A 19,554-nucleotide genomic window follows, 5' to 3' on the forward strand; every position below is an offset into this window, starting at 1 on the left:
TGCCCTGAAGTCTGGTGGTACGGCAGCTGATACTTCTGTATCTCTTGCCAGATGGCAGCCGGGTGAACAGGCCGTGGATGGGGTGGGTTTTGTCTTTTAGTATTCTTTGGGCTCCTGTCCTGGGCCATACACTCCCCATCCCAGTTTGTAATGTTTCCAGTTTCCAATATTGCTCATCTGTAAACGTTAACAAGAAGGGGACCAGGACTTTTGCCCTCTTAAGTTTCCTTTAGAAATATAGCTGTTTATGATTCGACGATCCGTCAATGATAAGACTTGACCAATCAGATCAGTGATTATGTAAATTCTTAGTCAGGGACATCCATACATTTACAGGATGGTAAAATGATAAAAACTAAAGAACTGGACCAAGTGTTGCTTATGTCAGCAGGGGAAGAAGGACGATCCAAAGTCTCCCCAGGCCAATGCTGCCGAAAGAGGAGATGAAAGGTATAGTGAACTTTGCAAGGAATATTCCTGTTTCACTGTCTCCATGCTCTAACAATCAAAGTTAGACCCTGCAAGACTTGCCAAAGGTGGTGGGATAGAGGAAACCTTGAGGCAAATCAAGGCATGATATAAACAGAGGCTCCTGTTCAACAACACAAACTTACACAGAGCTGTAAGAGATGAACCTCAGCAGCTACTAGGGACGAGGGCGGTCGAACCAGGATCCCACGAAAAAGGTCCAAAAGACAAAAACACTTGAGTGTTTCCTATGCGAGACTAAAGGAGGTGAGCTGAGAGAAGTAATGACAGTGAATCAGAGAATAATTGAATGCGCAAGAACACAAGAATTGAAGTATCATCATTCCTGCTTAGATTGATGACATCTTATCATTATGAATTAATCTTACAATTTAACAAAAAATGTATTATAATTATATACAATTTCCATCCATATCCTACCATAAATAAGGGCATCAACTACTCTTCGTCTGTATTTTATTAAACAACACTTATGTACAAATATATTGGTTACAGGACATCTCAACATGGTGTAAATGGCTTTGGGTGCATCTAGTACAAATATCCAAACTCCACTATGATACTGTAGGTATTCACACAACACTGAGTAAACACACTTGTGAATTTCAAGCATTTGCAATATATATATTTTTTTTAAATCAAAGCTCTCCATTTGATTGTTCTCTACTAATCTAACTGATCCATCAAATGAGACATTTCATCACGACTTTAGTTAAGACTGTGGTCCTAATGCAGCCATGTAAACCTTTAAACTGAGGCTTCAAACCCAACACATTCAAAGTACAATCATGCAGCTCCCTGAGAGGTTATACCGTCTTACAATTTTGGCAGCCAGTCCTTGGTCAGAGGTAAAGGAGTAGAGTTCATGTGTTACACCATTTCACCATTGACTCTGCTTTTCAAAGAGATCATGCCGAGTGTTAGAAAAGAGTCTCCGTCCACAGATCCTCCTCTAGTCATAGGCAGTCTCTGCACAGTGCCACCTGGCCGATACGATAGTCTCTGCAGGGGCAGAGGCGCTGGTATTTGGCACTGGAGCCGGCACAGCTGAACAGCAGCGGATCCTGCTGCAGGCCACATTCAGCATGCTCTGCTGAGAAGGCAGGGAAGAGGTGGTTCATCTCTGACTCCACTCCGTCACACTGGAGCTCCAGCCTGGAGACAAAGACAGAAGAGGAGGACACAGAATAGGATGCAACTATAAAGACTTTTAAAGGTTATTATTCCACTAATGCACCACAGTAATATAATTAATATTAATGTTACAGTGCTGCCCCTTGAACCTCAAGGAATGAAGGGAGATTTGACAGGAAAAGGGTGAGCTTTGGTCTTCTTCTGTAGTTTGTGCTGCTGCATCATTTTGAAACTAGATGTGCCAATGAGCCGTGACGCTGTGGAGAGGGAAAGTTACTTAAACCAATTTATTATTTTGCAGAAGGAGCAACTCAAGAAGTCCAGAATTAATCAATAGTGTGGATGGTGCATTGGTCAATGTACTGTACATCACTATCATGGCTGTAAAGTTGACTTGATAATGGTGAATGGACTTTTTCACCCTCTCACCGATTCATACACTGATGGCAGAGGCTGCCATACAAACTGCCCATCAGGATCTAATCTATATGCCACACACACACACGCACACACACACACACAAATTTGGGGCTCAGCATTTTGCCCGAGTACACTTCGCAATGCTGAATGGAGAAGCCGGGGATTGAACCGCCGATCTTCCGATTAGTGGGCGACCTGCTCAACCCCTGAGAAACAGCCGCCACATGTGCATCCAAAAATCACTGGTAAGTTTTTTAAATTCAAAATATAAATATAAATATATATATATATATATATATATATATATATAATAAATAATGGTTTGGTGCCAAATTGTTCATCAGTCAACAAAGTATCCCTCATCTTACGCGCTGAAAGCCTCCTTAATGTTGATGAAACGATACAAGGCAGGTTCACAGATGAGTCCTGCACTCTGGCACGTCTTCACACACGACTGGCCCTCCAGCGAAGCCAAAAGGCGCAGAGCGCTGAGGGGTGGCCAGGACGAGTAAGAGCTGGCGTTGGCGGCCCAGGTTAGGATGCTGGAGTTCGGCAGGAGGACGAAAGGACTGGGAGCGCTGCCCAGCCAGGACGAGTTCACTGGAGGAAACGGAGCTTCAGGGGAACAGAAGTCCTGCAGGTGAAAAGACAAAGAGACCCAGATCAGAAATATGTTCGGTGTTATATTGCAAACACTTTGACCTGTCATCCAAAATAAACTCCACACTGACAAATCATGCATTCAGCTCTGGTACAGGTGGTGTGGACAGCTGATAGAGGAAATAATAAAAGAACCGTTATGATACAGAGGTGCTTATCAGAGCTGACAAGTCCTCGTCAATCTTCTAGGAAATGATATGAATGCAGTTATGCCACCCAATAACAAATGATGTTTGGAGGCAGAATTAGGCTCTGGTGAGAAGCCTGATTAGATTCCCCTTTCAGCTGGGGCTATTCATAAGACCCAGGTAATAACATTGCTTTGACATGTCCCACTGGCCTCCAGACCCGTTTATTAAAACAGGCTCCCAGCACCCGCAGGCAATAACTAGGCTTACAATCTCTCCATCTCTGCTGCTCTTCCACTCCTAAACACAGACAGCATCTGTGACAGACACACACAGTGACACACACACTCACACAGCTCATCAGGAATGTAACGAGGCATGGAAAGGGGCAAGGTTAAGGGACAGAGATGGATAGCAGGGCCGTGTGGAGATGCTACTATTTGGAATTATCTTTTTTTTTTATTCAAATAGTTCATTTTTAATGTGTGCATGTATTTTGTTTTGAATGTGGGGCTTGTGAGGAAATTATATCAATTTTATAATTATATGTTATTAATACTACCACTCTGAGTCATCAAAGTCAAACAATGTCCAATCCTACACATAAGGAACAATGAACATCTGACACAAACCTGGGTTGTATTTCTGGTACCCTGAAGCTAAAGCTTCACAAATCTTATTATACACACCTGTGCTTTTCCTGCTTAAATATGCCTATAAAACAAACATTCATTTCTTTAATCAATCAAGCTTTTACATTGGCTATTAGCATTCATTCCATTTCACTGGAGCCACCATTTGTTGTTGACCTGCCATATAGTGGGGAAAGGTGACCTCATCTGTAGGTTTCATGTTCATCCAATCCGGCATCTCGGATCTATGTTGTCTAGTTGGATCAATCTCCTGCTGTAAAGGGTCAGCGGGGTCATTGTCATTCTGAACCACGACATAAAAATGGACGACGCCACGGCCCGTCACAAGAAATCGTCCTCACCGATTGTTTTTCACAAACATCTCTAAATGTGTGTGACCTCCACCAGCGTGTCTCTGGAGCTAAATGAGAAAAGTTGATCAAGCGACTCCCCTGCTACAGGGACACAACAAAACAAATGTGTGCCATCATCCAGACAATGTTTACAGAGGAAGAGACTGAGCTGTCATCAGAGTTGATTGTAAAAGGGACAGACGAGGAGGAGAGGTTCAGTCATAGGGCAGAAAAATGAGGGTAAGAAGTTGTAAGTGACTTGAGAAGTTAGAAATAAACTTGAAAATGGTGGTAGAGAAGTTTAAGAAAAGTGTAAGAAAAGAGAGAGAGGAGAGTCTGCTGGGAGTCTGACAATGTACATGCCAGACGGGCAGTGTGTGTGTGTGTGTGTGTGTGTGTGTGTGTGTGTGACAGCCTGGGAAGTGATGGTGTCACATTCCTTCAACCTGCCATGGAAAGACACTACAGCAACCATCCCATGACAGATGTACCAGAAGACAACATCTGTAAAAAGACAGTATAAAACGTGTGGGTGTAAATGAACAGGAAGTTATACAGACGGACAGGTAATTTGTTGATAAATGTCCGGCCTTTAAATATAGATCAATAAGATCGCTTCCTGAACAGATTTCACATTCAGCAGATGGATTTTGAAATCTCTAAAATCACACAGCTGCGATCATAAAGTCCTATGGTTGGTGCGTTCGATTGACGGCTTTCTCACCAGCTCAAACAAACCAGACAGTTTGTTTTAACTGAACCAAACGGGTTCATTCACTTTGGATTTCAGTAAAATGCACAATAAAACAACATCTTAATGATGGATTCATTTACATTTTCATGTGCGTAAAAGGTTGTATAACTAGTCCATTTTTTAAGTGCGAGTATTATTTTTCTCTTTCATCGCCATCCTCGAGGACCATCATTGCGAATAATGAGTCAGCGTGCTCGTCTATTAAACTCGCAGCTGCCGCCTGCAAAGAATTTAATAGCCGACCCAGGCAGTGTGGCCGAGGGATACGCATTGTGGCTGTAAGTAAATAAGAAATCCCAGAAAATGATTTTTCTCAATAGAAGTTCAGGTTATTAGTTGAATTCAATGGCTCTATGAAGGCTTTAATGAGAAGAGATCTTGTGTAAAAATCCTCGTGCCGTTTCTGTTCTTAAAGCTACTATCAATCATTTATCCAGACGACATTTCCTGGAACTTGTGAAAACGTTTGCTTGAATTCCTCCAAACACAGAATGAAATGAATACAGACAATCTTTTGACTAAAAACGCAACCATGAAGGTAAGCAGGGGGACAAAAGGTGCGGTGTGCACCTGTTCCTAGAGATGGCCAAATGATAAATAAGGAAAAGTGCCTCACAAACACTTAAGAAAATAAAATGGATTGGCCGAGGAACAAGGACCCAACATGCCAAAGAAGATCTATTCCTCTCTCCTGTCAACAAAGAAGGTGAGCCGCCTCACAATGAAGACTGACCGCATGAGCGGAGGTGAATACACATTTCCTTTGTAGCGCTTCATTAGCCTCATTCGTATTCCGTCCTAGTATTGTGTTTACCACCAGCGACACACATTTGTTGGAATGGGGAGACTGTGGACGTTTGGAAAAGCTGACGTTTTGTAAGAAGGCCTGAAGTGTATTTTCAGGCCTGTTACAATTGTAGAAATGAACTGAAACCACTGCCAAGCCGCCGCCTAGTAGCCTATTTACTTTATATGTAATTATTACCTCCGCCGTGACAATCATGTGATCGCTGACGAGTGAGTGAGTGAGTGAGTGAGTGTGCACCTCTGTGTCCATCCACAGCTAACCAGCAAACTGAATAATATTTTGGATGCCCAGTTATGGCTGCATGCTCAAGGACCTCTCATGGTTGTGGTGACTCACACTTTCTCAAAGCACCTTTTATTGCCTGTGTTATACTTCCATCAACTGCCTGCTGAGAACCTCACTCACTACTCTGGCCCCGGTTGGTTGGTAGGGGCCGATAGTGATAAGACAGCCGAGTGGATCGCTGACACACACCTGGCGAAGATCTGCCCTCTAATGAGTGCACCTTCCTGGTTTGAAAAGTGTTTGGAACAGCTGCATTGTATTTTCAAACTGTCAATAAAAGATATGTACTGTAAAAACACACTACTACCACTACTACTACTACTACTACTACTAGTATTTAACCTAAACTCCCTTCGTATCAATGATTAAAATGGTAATTTAGTAACATTATTTATTAACTAAGCTGTTATAGTTGCAGTAACACAGTATTGCACTGCACTTCTTCTCTTCTCTTATAATGAGCCACATTGAGCCAGGCACAAGCAGCTGAACAATAAATCTGTTTTTTATTCATGCGTTTTATTCACACCACCAAACTATGACCAACCTGATCTGCTATGATGCAACAAATGCACCTCGAAATATTTTCTCTTGCATCACTATGACCTTACCCAGCATGCCTGCTGGCTTGGTTGAGTTTTGAGACCCACCTGGTTCTGAATGTAGGCGTGAACTCTTTCAAGCATCCCCTCACAGGTGTACTCATAGGGCAAGAAGGGCTCCACCTGCAAACACAGATGTTCACACAGATGAAGAAACAGTGGGGCTGTGTGTCTGTGTGTGGGTGTGTGTGTGTGTGTGTTGCCACAGAAATAAGAAATTATAATTACAGGAACAGGGCATCCGATAGTTAATCAAAGCTGACATATTCATTAGCGTGATTGTGAGAGGCTTATATCATGCCACACATTAAAATCAATGACCTAATACATCGCAGGTGACAGCTATGAAAACTGATTTCATTATGTTTAGTGACGACCACATCAAAATGTCAAACAATGGATTAAACTGAAAGCAGAGCACAGGTCATCCAGTACTGAGGGGGCTGATGTTTTTGTGCATTGTTCGTCCTCTGGGTGCCGTTATCAGTGTCGCTGTTAAAGCCTGTCACTCATTGTCTGACAGGAAATAGATTCTAATTCACAGAGACTCCGATCAATAGCTTTCTAGTGTTTTATGCCAACAGTGTAACAGGAAGATGTTCTGCTGGTGCTGTAGGAAAATGACTGCAGTTTAATGTCTTTGGACAGGTTTATATTACTGTAATCACTACATTTCAAAGCCTATTATATTTTGATGATTTCAATTATTATGAATATATCGGGATACATTCCGTCAGGAGTCTCAGCGCAGGAAGCGATTGTGCAATGAATCTCTCCCATGGTACCTGAAGTGAGATCTCATTGTTTACTATCAGGCCATTGAAGCACTCAGGCTTTTAAACTGATAGATGGTTCCTTTTAGTGTTGTGTTCCTTTTAGCACTCTCTTATTACTTTATTTCATCTGAGTTTAATGAAATGTATCTGGCACTTCATCAGATATTCTGCAATGCAATTTGCCTCTTGGGCATATTTATATAATAGAATCTGAGCGAGAGAGAAAAACAATGTTTCATCGAGGGCGATTTGAATTCAGCAGCGTAAAACCTTTTTAAAATGACTTATACATTAACTGACTGCATTGCTCTGCCACAAAAAATAAAATGAATGCGAGCAACATCCATCATTTCATGCCATCATCGATGACGGTAAAATTAAACTTCCTCCACGTTCCCGAGGTGGGTTATGCGAAGAGCCATGTCCAGAAAAAGGCACACAGACCCAGCTAGAGGGTGTGATCGGGCAGGTGTCTCAGACAGTTTAGTGCTTCTTTATCAGCTTCTTGTTGCCTCATTTCCGTCATGCAGTGTTGCCATGGAACCATTCAAATCTGAGGCAATAGTGTGTCAGACGGCTCTCGAGCTCGCTGACAGAAGAAGGTATCTAACATCAACAACTTGAGCAGCAGCAGGAACAAACCCTAAATATGTGTTGAGTAAAGAACATTATGTGATTTGAGTACATATGATATTAGTAAACTAGGATGCATCTCATTAAACTTAAACGTTTCATCACATATACTCAACTCCTATTATCCAAATACTACAGAAGTTGAAGGAAAGCTCCGTTATTTCGGGAAATGCGCTTATTTGTTGTCATACGAAGATTGACTCATGTTTGTACTGTAAATACAAAGCTACAGCTAGCAGTCTAACGGACTGCTTAGCTTAGCACAACGAGTGGACACGGAGGGAAACAGCTAGCCTGGTTCTGTCTTCTTGTCTACCAGCAACTCTAAAGCTGACTAATTAACATGTTATAGGCCATCTTGTTTGTTCAATTAGTACAAAGACAAAAGTGTAATCAAAGTGACCAGTTGCCAGGCAACCATTGGAGACAGGAAGTGACTGCTCTCAGCCAAGAAACAGTCTGACACGCCGCATAATTTAATTAGTGAGCTTTAGAGGTGCAGATTTGTATTATTTGCACAGAGCCAGGCTAGCCGTTTCCCCCCTGCTTCCAATCTCTGTGTTAAGCTAAACTAAGCTAAGCTAAGCTAACCGGCTTCTAGTGATCAATCAATCTCCTCTAACTCTCAGTAAGAGAGCGGCTCTCCCAAAATGTCACTTTTTGATGCTGTTTATAGGTATTATCTATACTATGAAAATGTAACATTCAACCGAGATTACAAATCGTAATTATTTTACAACTGTGTCTGAATTAAATACACATGTACGCATCAGGTATGCTCATCACGATGATGGGAAATGAAGCAGCTCTTACTTTCATCTAATCCTTTAAAATGAAGGGGAAACATGCCCAGTCAGCCTTTGTGATTAGTATTGTTTTTCCTTTCACTAGGATCCACTTTTCAAGCACTTACCAGCACCACAAGTGGTACTTCATTTGGCCTCTATCAGCAGGACACACAAGGTCTATTTAACGAACCTGGCAGGTATAGAGGAACACATGCATCTTGGCACTGCGAGAGGCGGCTGCTCGGTGTTGTTCTGGCGACAGATTGAGCACAGCGTGATTGATTAATATGATCTGCTGTGGACAATGCTTTTCTGTCTGCAGGGCTGGCCTCTGGAAGGTTGCCATGTAAACCCAGGTGTGGGCGCAGTGTACCTCCTGAGTCGCATAATGTCTCAAGCAATTAGCAGCACGGAGAGGGGAGAGCGGGCCAGCTAAGCATCGCGCTGTAATGCAGGATGCCATGATGAAGAGGTCTATTAAAGGCTGAGGGCTTCAAAAGTGGGTCACGCCAGACTTTAAAGCAAACTATTATAATCATTATGCAGCGGTGTACTGTGGTAGACTATAGTATTATACGGCCATTCTTTTTGTTGAATGAGTAGTGCTGAGCTTGGATGGTAAACACCATACATTAACATACATTGATTCTTATGATCTCACGGATGGTCGCCTCAAACTCTTCAGAGTTATTGAAGTCGATAGTGATGACATGCGGCCGGCCAATGTACTGCTCTGCATAAGGATGCTGAGAGGACACCTGGGGAGGAATACATGGGATGTATTATTCCCAGTCACAATAAAGAAGTGAAGTCAAGATCAGTGTACTTAATATTTACATGCTTGTATAAGTGCCTTCATCGTCATGGCCAAGATGAAAATAAGAGCATCTACCTTCCTGGAGGTGGGCTTCCCTCTGAAGAAGTCATGATTGAGAGAGCTGTGAGATGGATTAAACTTGGGTTGTAGGAAGATGCAGCCATTGGCTATGGCCTCCAGAGGGGCGGGACCTTCGTAGGGGAAGCCGAACCCAATGAACAGCTTGACAGGAAAATAAAAAGGAGGAGATCATGAGTCTGCTCATACCCAGGTTCAACACACACATTTTCTGAGATCACAAAAGCCTCAGTGATGTTCCCACCTTGGCTTTTCTGAGGAGCTGCTGCAGCTCCTGCTGAGGCAGCAGACCGTGGTTCTTAACAAAGGCCGGCACCTCTGGAGGACGCTGTGTCTCATAGTAGACCGTCCCATGGATCTCCATGTAGCGATGCAGAATGGCCAGGAACTTTTCCTTTCCCTATGAAACATACAACATACAACATGAGCTGAAAACTTACAAATGGACACTGTGGAGTTACTGCTTTATTATTGCAAACACTGCTACAAGGGTGGGACTATTGTTTTCAGTGCACCAGATCCCTATTGGTTGCTCACTTTGTGTTTGGCAATATGGTTGCAATGCCAACACTGTGAAGTTTCCCCTGCAGCACCGACACCACTATGTCCGGTTGAATTAATTGAATAGATTCATCAGTATTACACACAACCGCTCTTGAAAGGGCAGAGGAGAAAAGCCCAAAGGTGTTGGGGAGGGCAATAGGATCACCCCAGCCTGGACAAAAGTATCGGTTAATAGAAATAAGGCAAGCAGTTCAAATGAGCCGAGTCAGCGTTTGTAAGCTTGTTAGCTCCAACATCATCAATTTGTTAACTGGTAACTGTCCACTACCTGTGAAGTTATGAAACTCTGAAATCAATGTATATCTTCTACGTGGAAACAATTGGCTTGAATTATTTCACTGACGTAAAACTGAATTAGTTTATCTCAAAAAAGTGTTTCTGGGGGAATGATGTGAATTATTCACTAATGATGTGTCTTCAAGGCATAAATCATTTATAAATGTCATCTGCTTCATCGTTTTTCCATTGTGGGCCATTTAATGGAGATGAAATCACACTTTCTAGCTTACATTCATGGATTAATGCGAGTTACAATGAATTTCAATGATGACCAAATTTATAGTGAAAAGGAAAGAATGACAAACCTTGTTTTAGTAACAGATTTAGATGTTGGGATATAGTTTTAATATTTTAAATACTTTTGAATGTCAGTTCAGGAAACAGAACTGACATTCAAAAGTTAGGCTCTGATAAATTCATGCCAACACAACTGAAGAGAATTCTACATTTTTTTGGCAACAAAAAGCAGAGTAGAAGTTTTTTTTTTTTTGGTATTCGAAAAATCAATAATGCCAGTGAAAAGCAGGTGTACTTACTTGAAGCTGTGGGAATCCATCAATGATGCATCATGGGATGATGAATGTAGAATAGTGGGTGAGAAGAGAAGTACGAAGAGGAGGGCAGCGGAGTAGTGAGAAGCAGGTGTAGAGGAAAAGACAGAATGACATCAAGCATTAGTCCTTTTTTCCTCTCATAGGACCTTCACAGATACCAAATCTCTCATGTGAAACTCAAAACCTCAAAAAGGTGGAGGAAGAGACTGCTCTCATCGAGGGGGGATTCACTGTCTGGAGAGACCCCAACACTAACGGCTTCACGGTGCAAATCTGTCGGATGCACAAATGTTACACTGCAGCTCAAGTTGTTCAGAGAAACGGGGAATGTTGTGTTGGTGTAGGAACAAAGCTGCAGTCAGTGAAGTGAACCAAACCTTGTGGGAGGCTGCAGCGCACTTCAAAGCTACGGCAAGAACGAGAAATCTTGCCAGCAGCTCGAAGGGAAAATTTACTCTCTAAACAAAAGCGATTGTTCCTCTACCATCACACGTCAGGACCGATTCCTGGAGGACTAACTTGTAACATCTAGTGGGGGTTGTGCAGGTTTGATTAGGAAAGTGATATTCAAAAGTTCTCCAAACTTTATCTTGATTTTATCAGATTCTCAGAACCTCATGAATGCAATAGATCTGTCAATGTTGTGTGTAGGGGTATAATAACTCCCCTAAAGCACAAGTTTCAAAGTACGGCGCTGTGTTCCCCCTCGAGACAACAGCGGAGCTTTGGGGAGCATAAACAGGAGTTACAATTTTACCTGTGAGCTACAACTTGAGCTTTGTTTTTAGCCTATATTTGTTTAAATTTAGGCAAATTGGCAGATTTAAAAGTATGCCAGATTAGCAAATAGCAGATTCTGTTTGCAATGTAACCATCGATGTACATACAACTTTCACTGGTGATCTTGATACTGGAGAACACTTATAAAGTTCTGGAGTTATAAGTCTTCTTTCTATCATTTCTAATAGATTTTATTTGTGATGAACATCGATAGTGGTATTATCGTGGGTTGTAGGTCACACTGAATCAAGAGATACACTGTAAGTATTGTGTGAGTGTTCTGAGTTCAGACTCAAAGGAGGAGTACAATCTTTGACTCAAATTCACCTCATGCAGCGTCTTTGCATCACGTTTCTCCTTCCCCACCTCCCCTTTAACTCTCCTGAGCCCCACTGGGGAGGCACGGCTCACAGTTTGAAAACCTCTGCCCTTAATCATGGTTCTATTAATACTTTGCTGGTGTCGTAACCCAATGAGAGCCCAAGAGCGTGTACTGAACATTTAAACTAAAGTTTATCCTCAAATAGTTTTCCTTCAGTACAAAGTGCTGTATTTGAAGCTTTAGGAATTGATTCCTAAGGAGGATGTAACAAAAACACTACACTGTTTAACATAAACTGAACAAACGTACACTGCAATTTGTATTGAATTGAGAGCCATCTAAGAAATCACACAATATGATAGACCACGTATTGTTACTTTTGGGGAAAATGACATCTAGCAAGATGAATGGGACTCCATATCTCTCACACGTATTTCAGGCCTTTACACACAACAAAAACAATATTAAAACGCATCAGACTCAGTGTGCAAAGTTTCTGTGATTAGAGATTTTTATCGGATGATGGATTAAAAAAAATCACGTACGAAAAATATGAACTTGGTGTGCAAAGGCCTCAACTCTGTTCTACTGAAAGGTGGTAAGAGGTCACCTTAATGAGAGTCATGTGAAACCCTCCAGGAGGAAGCGGGGAGCCTCTTAAAAGAGTTGCCATTTGCCTGTGTGAACCCAGAGTTACCCAAGACGGCATCACACTCAACAGGATCACGTAGAGTTCTTTGCGTCTCTCTGTGTGCCCTTTAAATCTGTTTGTAATTATTTATCGCGAAGCCACAGAGTAAACATTTTAAAGTCACCAAATTACACAAAGCATTATAGATTAGAGGTTCTCGTCTCACAAATTAAAAACATGCAACAGAAAGTTTTGCCGGGGATATTGTGTGACACTGACCTTCCACATGCTGGCTTCTTTGCCGTACACAACGGCCATGTTGTTAACCTTGTTCCGCTGAATGTTCAGTCTCTCCGTCTCATTCAGCTCCTCCGCCACAAAACCCATAAAGGAGTTATCTGGAGTGTGGGCTGCCAAGAATAAACAAAGCAACCGGCAACACGACCGTAAAAGTCCAATTTCATGTCTCAAAGAAATATGACTGAACTAAAGGACGCAGAGTGGAGATCCGGCCTGCTGCGCATCCAGAGAATACAGAATGAAGGGACAACTGTGGGGACTCTGAGAAGCTGAAATGTGTTTTTTATATGAATAATTGTTCCATTGATTTGTGTGTGGTAAAACAATGCCACTGATAACTTTATCAGTTAAATAAATAATACAATGTATTTGCATACGCATCAATTGGCTGGTTGACTTTTGTTGCATGCCAAGAATGAGGTGAAACAACTTTATAAAACACTTTCCTCACCCTCATCTTTGCTATAGTTTTAACCTTGAAAGACTTTTGGATTGCAGCTTTAAAGTGCCACAGCTTACAACTGTTAGGATACAAAACAACACGATGAATGGCAGCACACACAAAGGAAGTCTACTACAGCAGGGAGCTATCAAGTGGGAAGGTGAAAGAAACAGTATTTTCAGTCAATTCTAACCCGAGATGAAAGCTTTCAGTGTCGGGCTTTGTGATGAAAGTATCGTGGAAGCAGCGGGGCTGCCGATTGTCACTGAATTAAATCGGAGACGACGCAAACAGCTGAAGTTTCTCCTGTCACCAATTTCACCAAATGTGCCCTGAATGCTTGTGTTTTTTTTCCTAGCGTTCTCTTCTGTCTCTTCTCGCCTGTTACCATCTGAAGACAATCTGCTTGCACTTCCAGTCACACAAACACGCGCACGTATCAAGTTTTTGATATCATCTGTGAGAATTATGCAGATCAGTTCACTTCAGCAAAGAGACAATCTGTCTGAGAGAAATGAAAGCCCACATACGGAACATGGTCATGTACTGCTGGCCGTGAAGGTTCCAGTAGCCCCAGTTGGTCCTGTAGCCGTGCAGAGTGGCGTACTCCTCGTGGTTGTAAGCGGGCTCTGTGCCGAAGGTGTCAATCACTCGGATGTGGCACCTGGGACAAAAGGAGAATTAGGCTGAGCTAAAATGAGATCACAGTTGTCTTTCAAATAAAACTCATTGCTCCTAGCTTGGTTCATTCCACCTAATGTAGCATATATGCTTGCCTGGAAACCAGGCAAAGCATTGGAAATTGATAGATCCATTTGTTTCTGAGCGTGACTAGCTGCCACTCTGGTGTGTTTTTTCCCAAAGAACCAGAACAGGCATATTATTGCACCAGTTCTGCTACAAGAAGAACAAGCAACTGCATGTAAAGCTTTTCTTGAGAAGAAAATGTTTTGGCAAAAGTTTGATATTCCAACTAATAATGTATCAGCTCATCTCTACTCACTGTAGTGTGTTTACATTTTCCGTCGCTCCGGCCTAATTTTTTCCCCACCTGTTTTTAACAAAGTACCGCCCTAAAGTGGTGTGATTGACTGGGAGTTAAGTGCTGTGATTGGCCATCTACACCGGGCAGACCTGGTCACTGGTCAGCGCCACAGTAGGTCACATGTTGATAACTCGCCGATGAAGCACCTTGGAAATCGAAAAGGAGCCGAGAGGTTTCCAGACCATTTCACATGAGAGATTGGGTCTGTCGATGTCAGTCTACATAAACGGTATGCAAAAAACTGACAGCCATGAAAAATGGCATCCTCATTTTGAGGAATAAGAGTTCATTTCAGCACGATGACTGTCTTGTTGTCAGACTGGGGGTTTGTAAAGCTGTCAGTGGTGATGGATATCAACGTCCCCCGCCAGTCCCTCCTCACTGAGCCGAGCTTACGAGCCTCAAGGTGAGACGTCTGATGCTTAAATCACAGCCAGGTTTCACAGCCAACACACGGCCCTCTGCTGGAACAGATCATGATGCAACCTGGACAAGTCTGAGATGGATTTGAGTCAAACACTTGGACGAATCTCTGAAATACATTTGAAGGAGATGCTAAACTCTCTTGCAGTGCGTGAGTCTGTTTGGATAGACTGGAAAATGTTCTCTCTGATAATATGAAGGCAACGCTTCAACAAGGAATAGATTACACTCCTTTGACAGCATCAACACGGAAACATCTTAAAAGATGTGTTGATGTCCTCCCAAATCAATATCAAACAGAAATAGCAGGGAGCAACAGCGGAGGAATTATGCTTAACGAGAGAAGAAGAAAGTTACATCAGCAATTTATAGGCGGTGAATATTCACACCAGCAAATCAAAAGTCAACTGATGTAATCCAATCTGAGATTTATCAATGTCTTGCCTCCCTAATCAGTGTCGGGGCAGGAGAGGATGAAAGTATTGGTCTCTCGCTGTGTGACAGCTGAGGAGTGCTGGTCGATCAGCTGACCTTGGACTGACGCTGATTGGAATCAGCGAGGTTTCCACTGCTGCTCTACCAGGAACTGGTCTTACAGAGCTCAGGAGAATCACGATGGATTATTGTAAAATGTGGAATAAAAACAAACCGCAATCCAGCTCCATAATACAATCTAACAACATTACACCCAACTGTCGGTCTGTCTATCGCTGCTCGGCTGGAACAAAAGAACAAAAACTGGATTTTCAGAAAGAAACAAACCTGGAACCGTTCAGAATTGTGGATTTTTTTGTAGTTTGTAATTATATAGTATAATATAGTACATATCTATGTACAGGTTTAGTCATTCATTTTAAGCAACCTACTCAAACGTCCCTATGTGGTGCATATAAAGAGCAGAGTTTGTGATGAAGCCTGCACCTGGTTGATTAATCACTGTGTAAAGAGGCCAAATTGGGAGAGTTTTGCTGATGCACAGTAAAGTTTCCGGCCCAGTGTCCACCAGTCTGTAACACCAGCCAGTCAATAAGCCAATAGTTAAGTATTTCAGCAATAAGGCAATTACTGGTAACAAGAAATGAATGCAACAAACAAACACTGCACTTACATCTTGGGAAACAATTGGGAATGACAAGACACAGTCATAAGAGAGAGCGAGAGCGAGAGAGAATAAAACTGACTTGTGCTTCCTCAGTGACAGACCCATGTGCTGCTTCATTTGCTGCAAGCCGTGGTAGTCGGTGTAGATGAGGTCAAAGGGCAGAGGTCCTGTCAGAGGACAGCTTCCTCTTCCTGGAGGGACCCCCAAAAACCTGCAAACGGGTCAGATGCGATTTCACTGTTTTACTGAGCCAAACAGTGTGCACAGTGGCATACAACAATAATCTCTGTAATCCCAAAGAAGAGATGAAGCACACAAACGTACAGGGAAAAAAGAAAGAAAGAGAATTGAAATACCCATTGTACAGTAATGATAGAGGCTGATCCATGTGAGGACTATGTCAAGTTAATTTGGGAGTTATAAAGGGAAACTGCACACTGACATACACCAAGTTAAATCAAACTTAACATTTGTTGTACTTACATTTCCTCATTTGTACAGATAAACACACAGTGAGGATTCTGAGAGTCCCACGTTTCTACAGCTGTACAATTTCTCCCATTTCTCTGAAAATGCGTGGGAGCTCGTATAACTTGAGTTTGGTTGGGTGAGAGACAGAGATAGAGGGGAGGATAGGAAGAATGACAGAGCCCAGTTTGGTTGAAGCATGTCAGTGTTCTTAGCGAGACGGCTTTAACCACACGTCTTTGACTGATACCGAGGGATGGATGCTTTCAAGCAGCGTTTGTGCTCGATCCGCCTTTGTCATGCCGCCTTCCAAGCAATTACTGCATAAACGTTGGCACCGAGAGAGCCACAATAGTGCCCCTTTCTCAAGATTTTCTTCTCCCTTGCATTGTTAGCTTTCTTTGTTTACAGCCCAACTAGTAGCATAGCTATGGAGGACATCGTCAGCCTGTTGGTCGGTCGGTTGATCCACTACTTACAGACTGAAATATCTCAGCAACTACGTGACTGCCATGAAATTAGGTGCACACATTCATGCTCCCCAGAGATTGAACTGTAATAACTTTCATCCTCAGACTCTCCATTGTGCACCACCGTCAGGTCATAATTTCAGTGTGTCCAATGCTTTAGTTTATAAAATAAATAATAAATAAAAGTAAATGTGGTGCGTGCAATCATTGCTTACAGCATGTATTAATCTAGTTTACGTATTTTGTTTTCCACATAAGGCACATGTGCGAATGATATTCTTTCATATTCATTATATGATAATGTGAGCTTGCAAGTCAGTGTTGTATGATACAATTTGTCCTCGTTAGTTCTCTGTTCCGTGCAGTGAATGAGACGGGCTTGATCAGTCGCGATAAAGCGCCCGCTGCCTGAAGAAAGAAGGCATGAATAAAACCCAGACGAGAGCAGTTACAAAAGAGCCTTATCTCACCGAAACCAGGACAGACAGGAGCTATACATTTGTTGTCCGCTATGACAAAGCACGGCGCAGCTTCAGAGCGCTCTGCCTTCAGTTGGGATCAAGGTAGCGCTTTGTTTGAGAAAAACACAATCTCGTGTGTCTGTTTTTATTACAAGAGGAAGTGCTGCTTTGTCAAACCTCAGCAGTCCTTTAGAGACACGCCACAGTGCAATAACAGTACGGCAGAAGAAGAGTAAGTGGATGTGCAGATCTGTAAAGTACTCTGCGGTGCACTAAATGCAGTTCACTGGATGTCAAGATAATACAACAAGGGGCAGTTTGTAAAATCTTTGTTTAAATATGATAACACAGCTCTGAGGGACCACTACAGACACAAAAACAGACTTTTACTACAATACTTTTCCATTTTCTTTGACAGAAAATGAAATGATGTGAGAAACTTAGCTTTGGTTTCTATCCAGCCACATCTCCTGCAGCTTTCTCAATGTGTAACTGAACAAATTACAGGCAAAAGAAAAGGGCCTGGATGTTAATATATATATATTTTTTAAATAACATAATGCAAACTGTCTGTGATTAAAGGAGTTCATATCAAAAAAGAGCTCTGTCAAGGCTTTGTATTAAGTCTCATATTTCAAAGAAAAGCAAACCAAAACCAATGTAAGCAACTCTGTCAAGGATGGAGATGAAACTACAGGAAGCAGTGAAGAAAAGACCGTCTTTAGTCACTGTGCTGGAAAATATAAAAGCTTTCAGTGTTGTCAAACTGCAGCCACTTCAAGAAAGTTTTGCAGCGGGCCTCTGACCTCTGTACTCCCTCTTTCTCTCACTGCTTGGCTAAGAAACACACACTGCACAACCCAGCGGCCACACACACACACACACACACACACACACACACACACACACACACACACACACACACACACACACACACACACACACACACACACACACGCGCGCGCGAAACAAGAGCCTGTATCGATCTTTCTTTGGACAGTGAACATGTTCAGTCAGCACCGCGGCCTTTGGAAACAGACATAGCGGCCGGTTCCCCTACAGCAGATGGGATAATGAGCAAGAGTGTGTCAGCCGACGGTGCTTTAAACTGCGGTTTCATCAGTCAAGTCAAAAGGTGTACACCCAGGCAATTCAGCGCTTACACAAACAAAAATGCTCTTCTCTTCTTCACGCTATATTTCTGTTCTATATATTCTGTGCAGTACGCAGCCACAAGACAGTCCAGCTTATCACACTAGGGCCATAATACAGGACATTTCAGCAACTTTTATCTGCTATCTACTATGGCCGCATTTTAAGGTTATTGCAGGTAAAATAAAATGATAACGCAGCCGGGGGAGGGGGGTAAAATTCAGTGAAAAAAGCCCTTTTTCGTTGCAGCTTTAAAGATTGATGTTGAACATTTACGAGAAAAAAAATCTGAAATTTGCAAGTTTCATATTTATAAAGTTTCAATTTTATAAAGTTTCATATTTATGAGAAATAATTCTGAAAGTTAGTGGATAGTGAACAGTGGATAGTGAGTAGTTGTATTATGATAAGGACGACATCCGAGCGAGGTGACAGTCCTCACATACATACATGTGGTTTCATATTCTTTATGAACATAAATAAATACCAATATTGTAGAAGTTACAGAAAAGTAAAAACGAACAACTTCTATCTTTGATGACACTGTAATTCAGCACAGTGAAAAAGGCATGAGAAGGCATCACCCTGAACACACTGCTTTACTATAGTTCCACACTGAAGCTCTTAAGGGACCGTGCCCAACTCTCACTGTGTCAGTTTGAAGGGAAAACACCACAGAAAAGGCCCATCACATATCTGCTTGTGTTGAACCACAGATTACTGTGAATTATGTCCTTAGAGTTTGTCGGGGAGAGGGATGTCCAGAATACTCTGCTGAGCCTGCTGCTGCGACCCGATGGATGGATGGATGGATGGATGATGGAGAGTCTGCTCCGATGTAATGTTTTGCACTCAGCGGCTCACGTTAGCGCAGTGTTTAACGGCGTCATCTGTGGTGTGATGAGGTTGATCCATCCTCGCAAAGTAAAGCAATGTGCTACCTTAACATCCCCTCACATTATTTCTCATTACCACAATTTTGCACTCTTCATTTTACACATTTCTTTCCGAGTTTTTTTCCATAAATATACTTTATATTAATATAAAGAATATTTATATATAATATAAAATTATAATAAAGACTTTATAATCTCAAAAATGTGCTTGTAAATTTGCCACTCTATTCTCAAACAATATCTGAGTTTTGTTCTCATGCATTTTCGACTTCTTGAGATTTTTCTCTGTGTATTCCCCCCCCCCCCCC

General features: G+C 42.1%; 1 protein-coding gene across 1 annotated transcript in view; it reads right to left on the reverse strand.

Moving 5' to 3' along the window:
- Positions 1-928: 928 nt before the first annotated feature.
- Positions 929-19,554, reverse strand: part of mgat5b (alpha-1,6-mannosylglycoprotein 6-beta-N-acetylglucosaminyltransferase B) — a 51,649-nt gene continuing 33,023 nt past the window's right edge. Inside the window, exons 9-18 of the mRNA XM_031861991.1 lie at positions 15,879-16,010; positions 13,760-13,893; positions 12,767-12,897; positions 10,737-10,742; positions 9,602-9,757; positions 9,355-9,501; positions 9,104-9,220; positions 6,314-6,388; positions 2,412-2,677; positions 929-1,644 (exon numbers count right to left, since the gene is read on the reverse strand). Of these exons, the coding sequence (XP_031717851.1) occupies positions 1,446-1,644; positions 2,412-2,677; positions 6,314-6,388; positions 9,104-9,220; positions 9,355-9,501; positions 9,602-9,757; positions 10,737-10,742; positions 12,767-12,897; positions 13,760-13,893; positions 15,879-16,010 (1,363 nt within the window). The 3' untranslated portion in view covers positions 929-1,445. The remainder of the gene's footprint in view (positions 1,645-2,411; positions 2,678-6,313; positions 6,389-9,103; positions 9,221-9,354; positions 9,502-9,601; positions 9,758-10,736; positions 10,743-12,766; positions 12,898-13,759; positions 13,894-15,878; positions 16,011-19,554) is intronic.

Source organism: Anarrhichthys ocellatus, unplaced genomic scaffold (assembly GCF_004355925.1).
Source record: "Anarrhichthys ocellatus isolate YVR2014 unplaced genomic scaffold, GSC_Weel_1.0 scaffold26, whole genome shotgun sequence".
NCBI lineage: Eukaryota > Metazoa > Chordata > Actinopteri > Perciformes > Anarhichadidae > Anarrhichthys > Anarrhichthys ocellatus.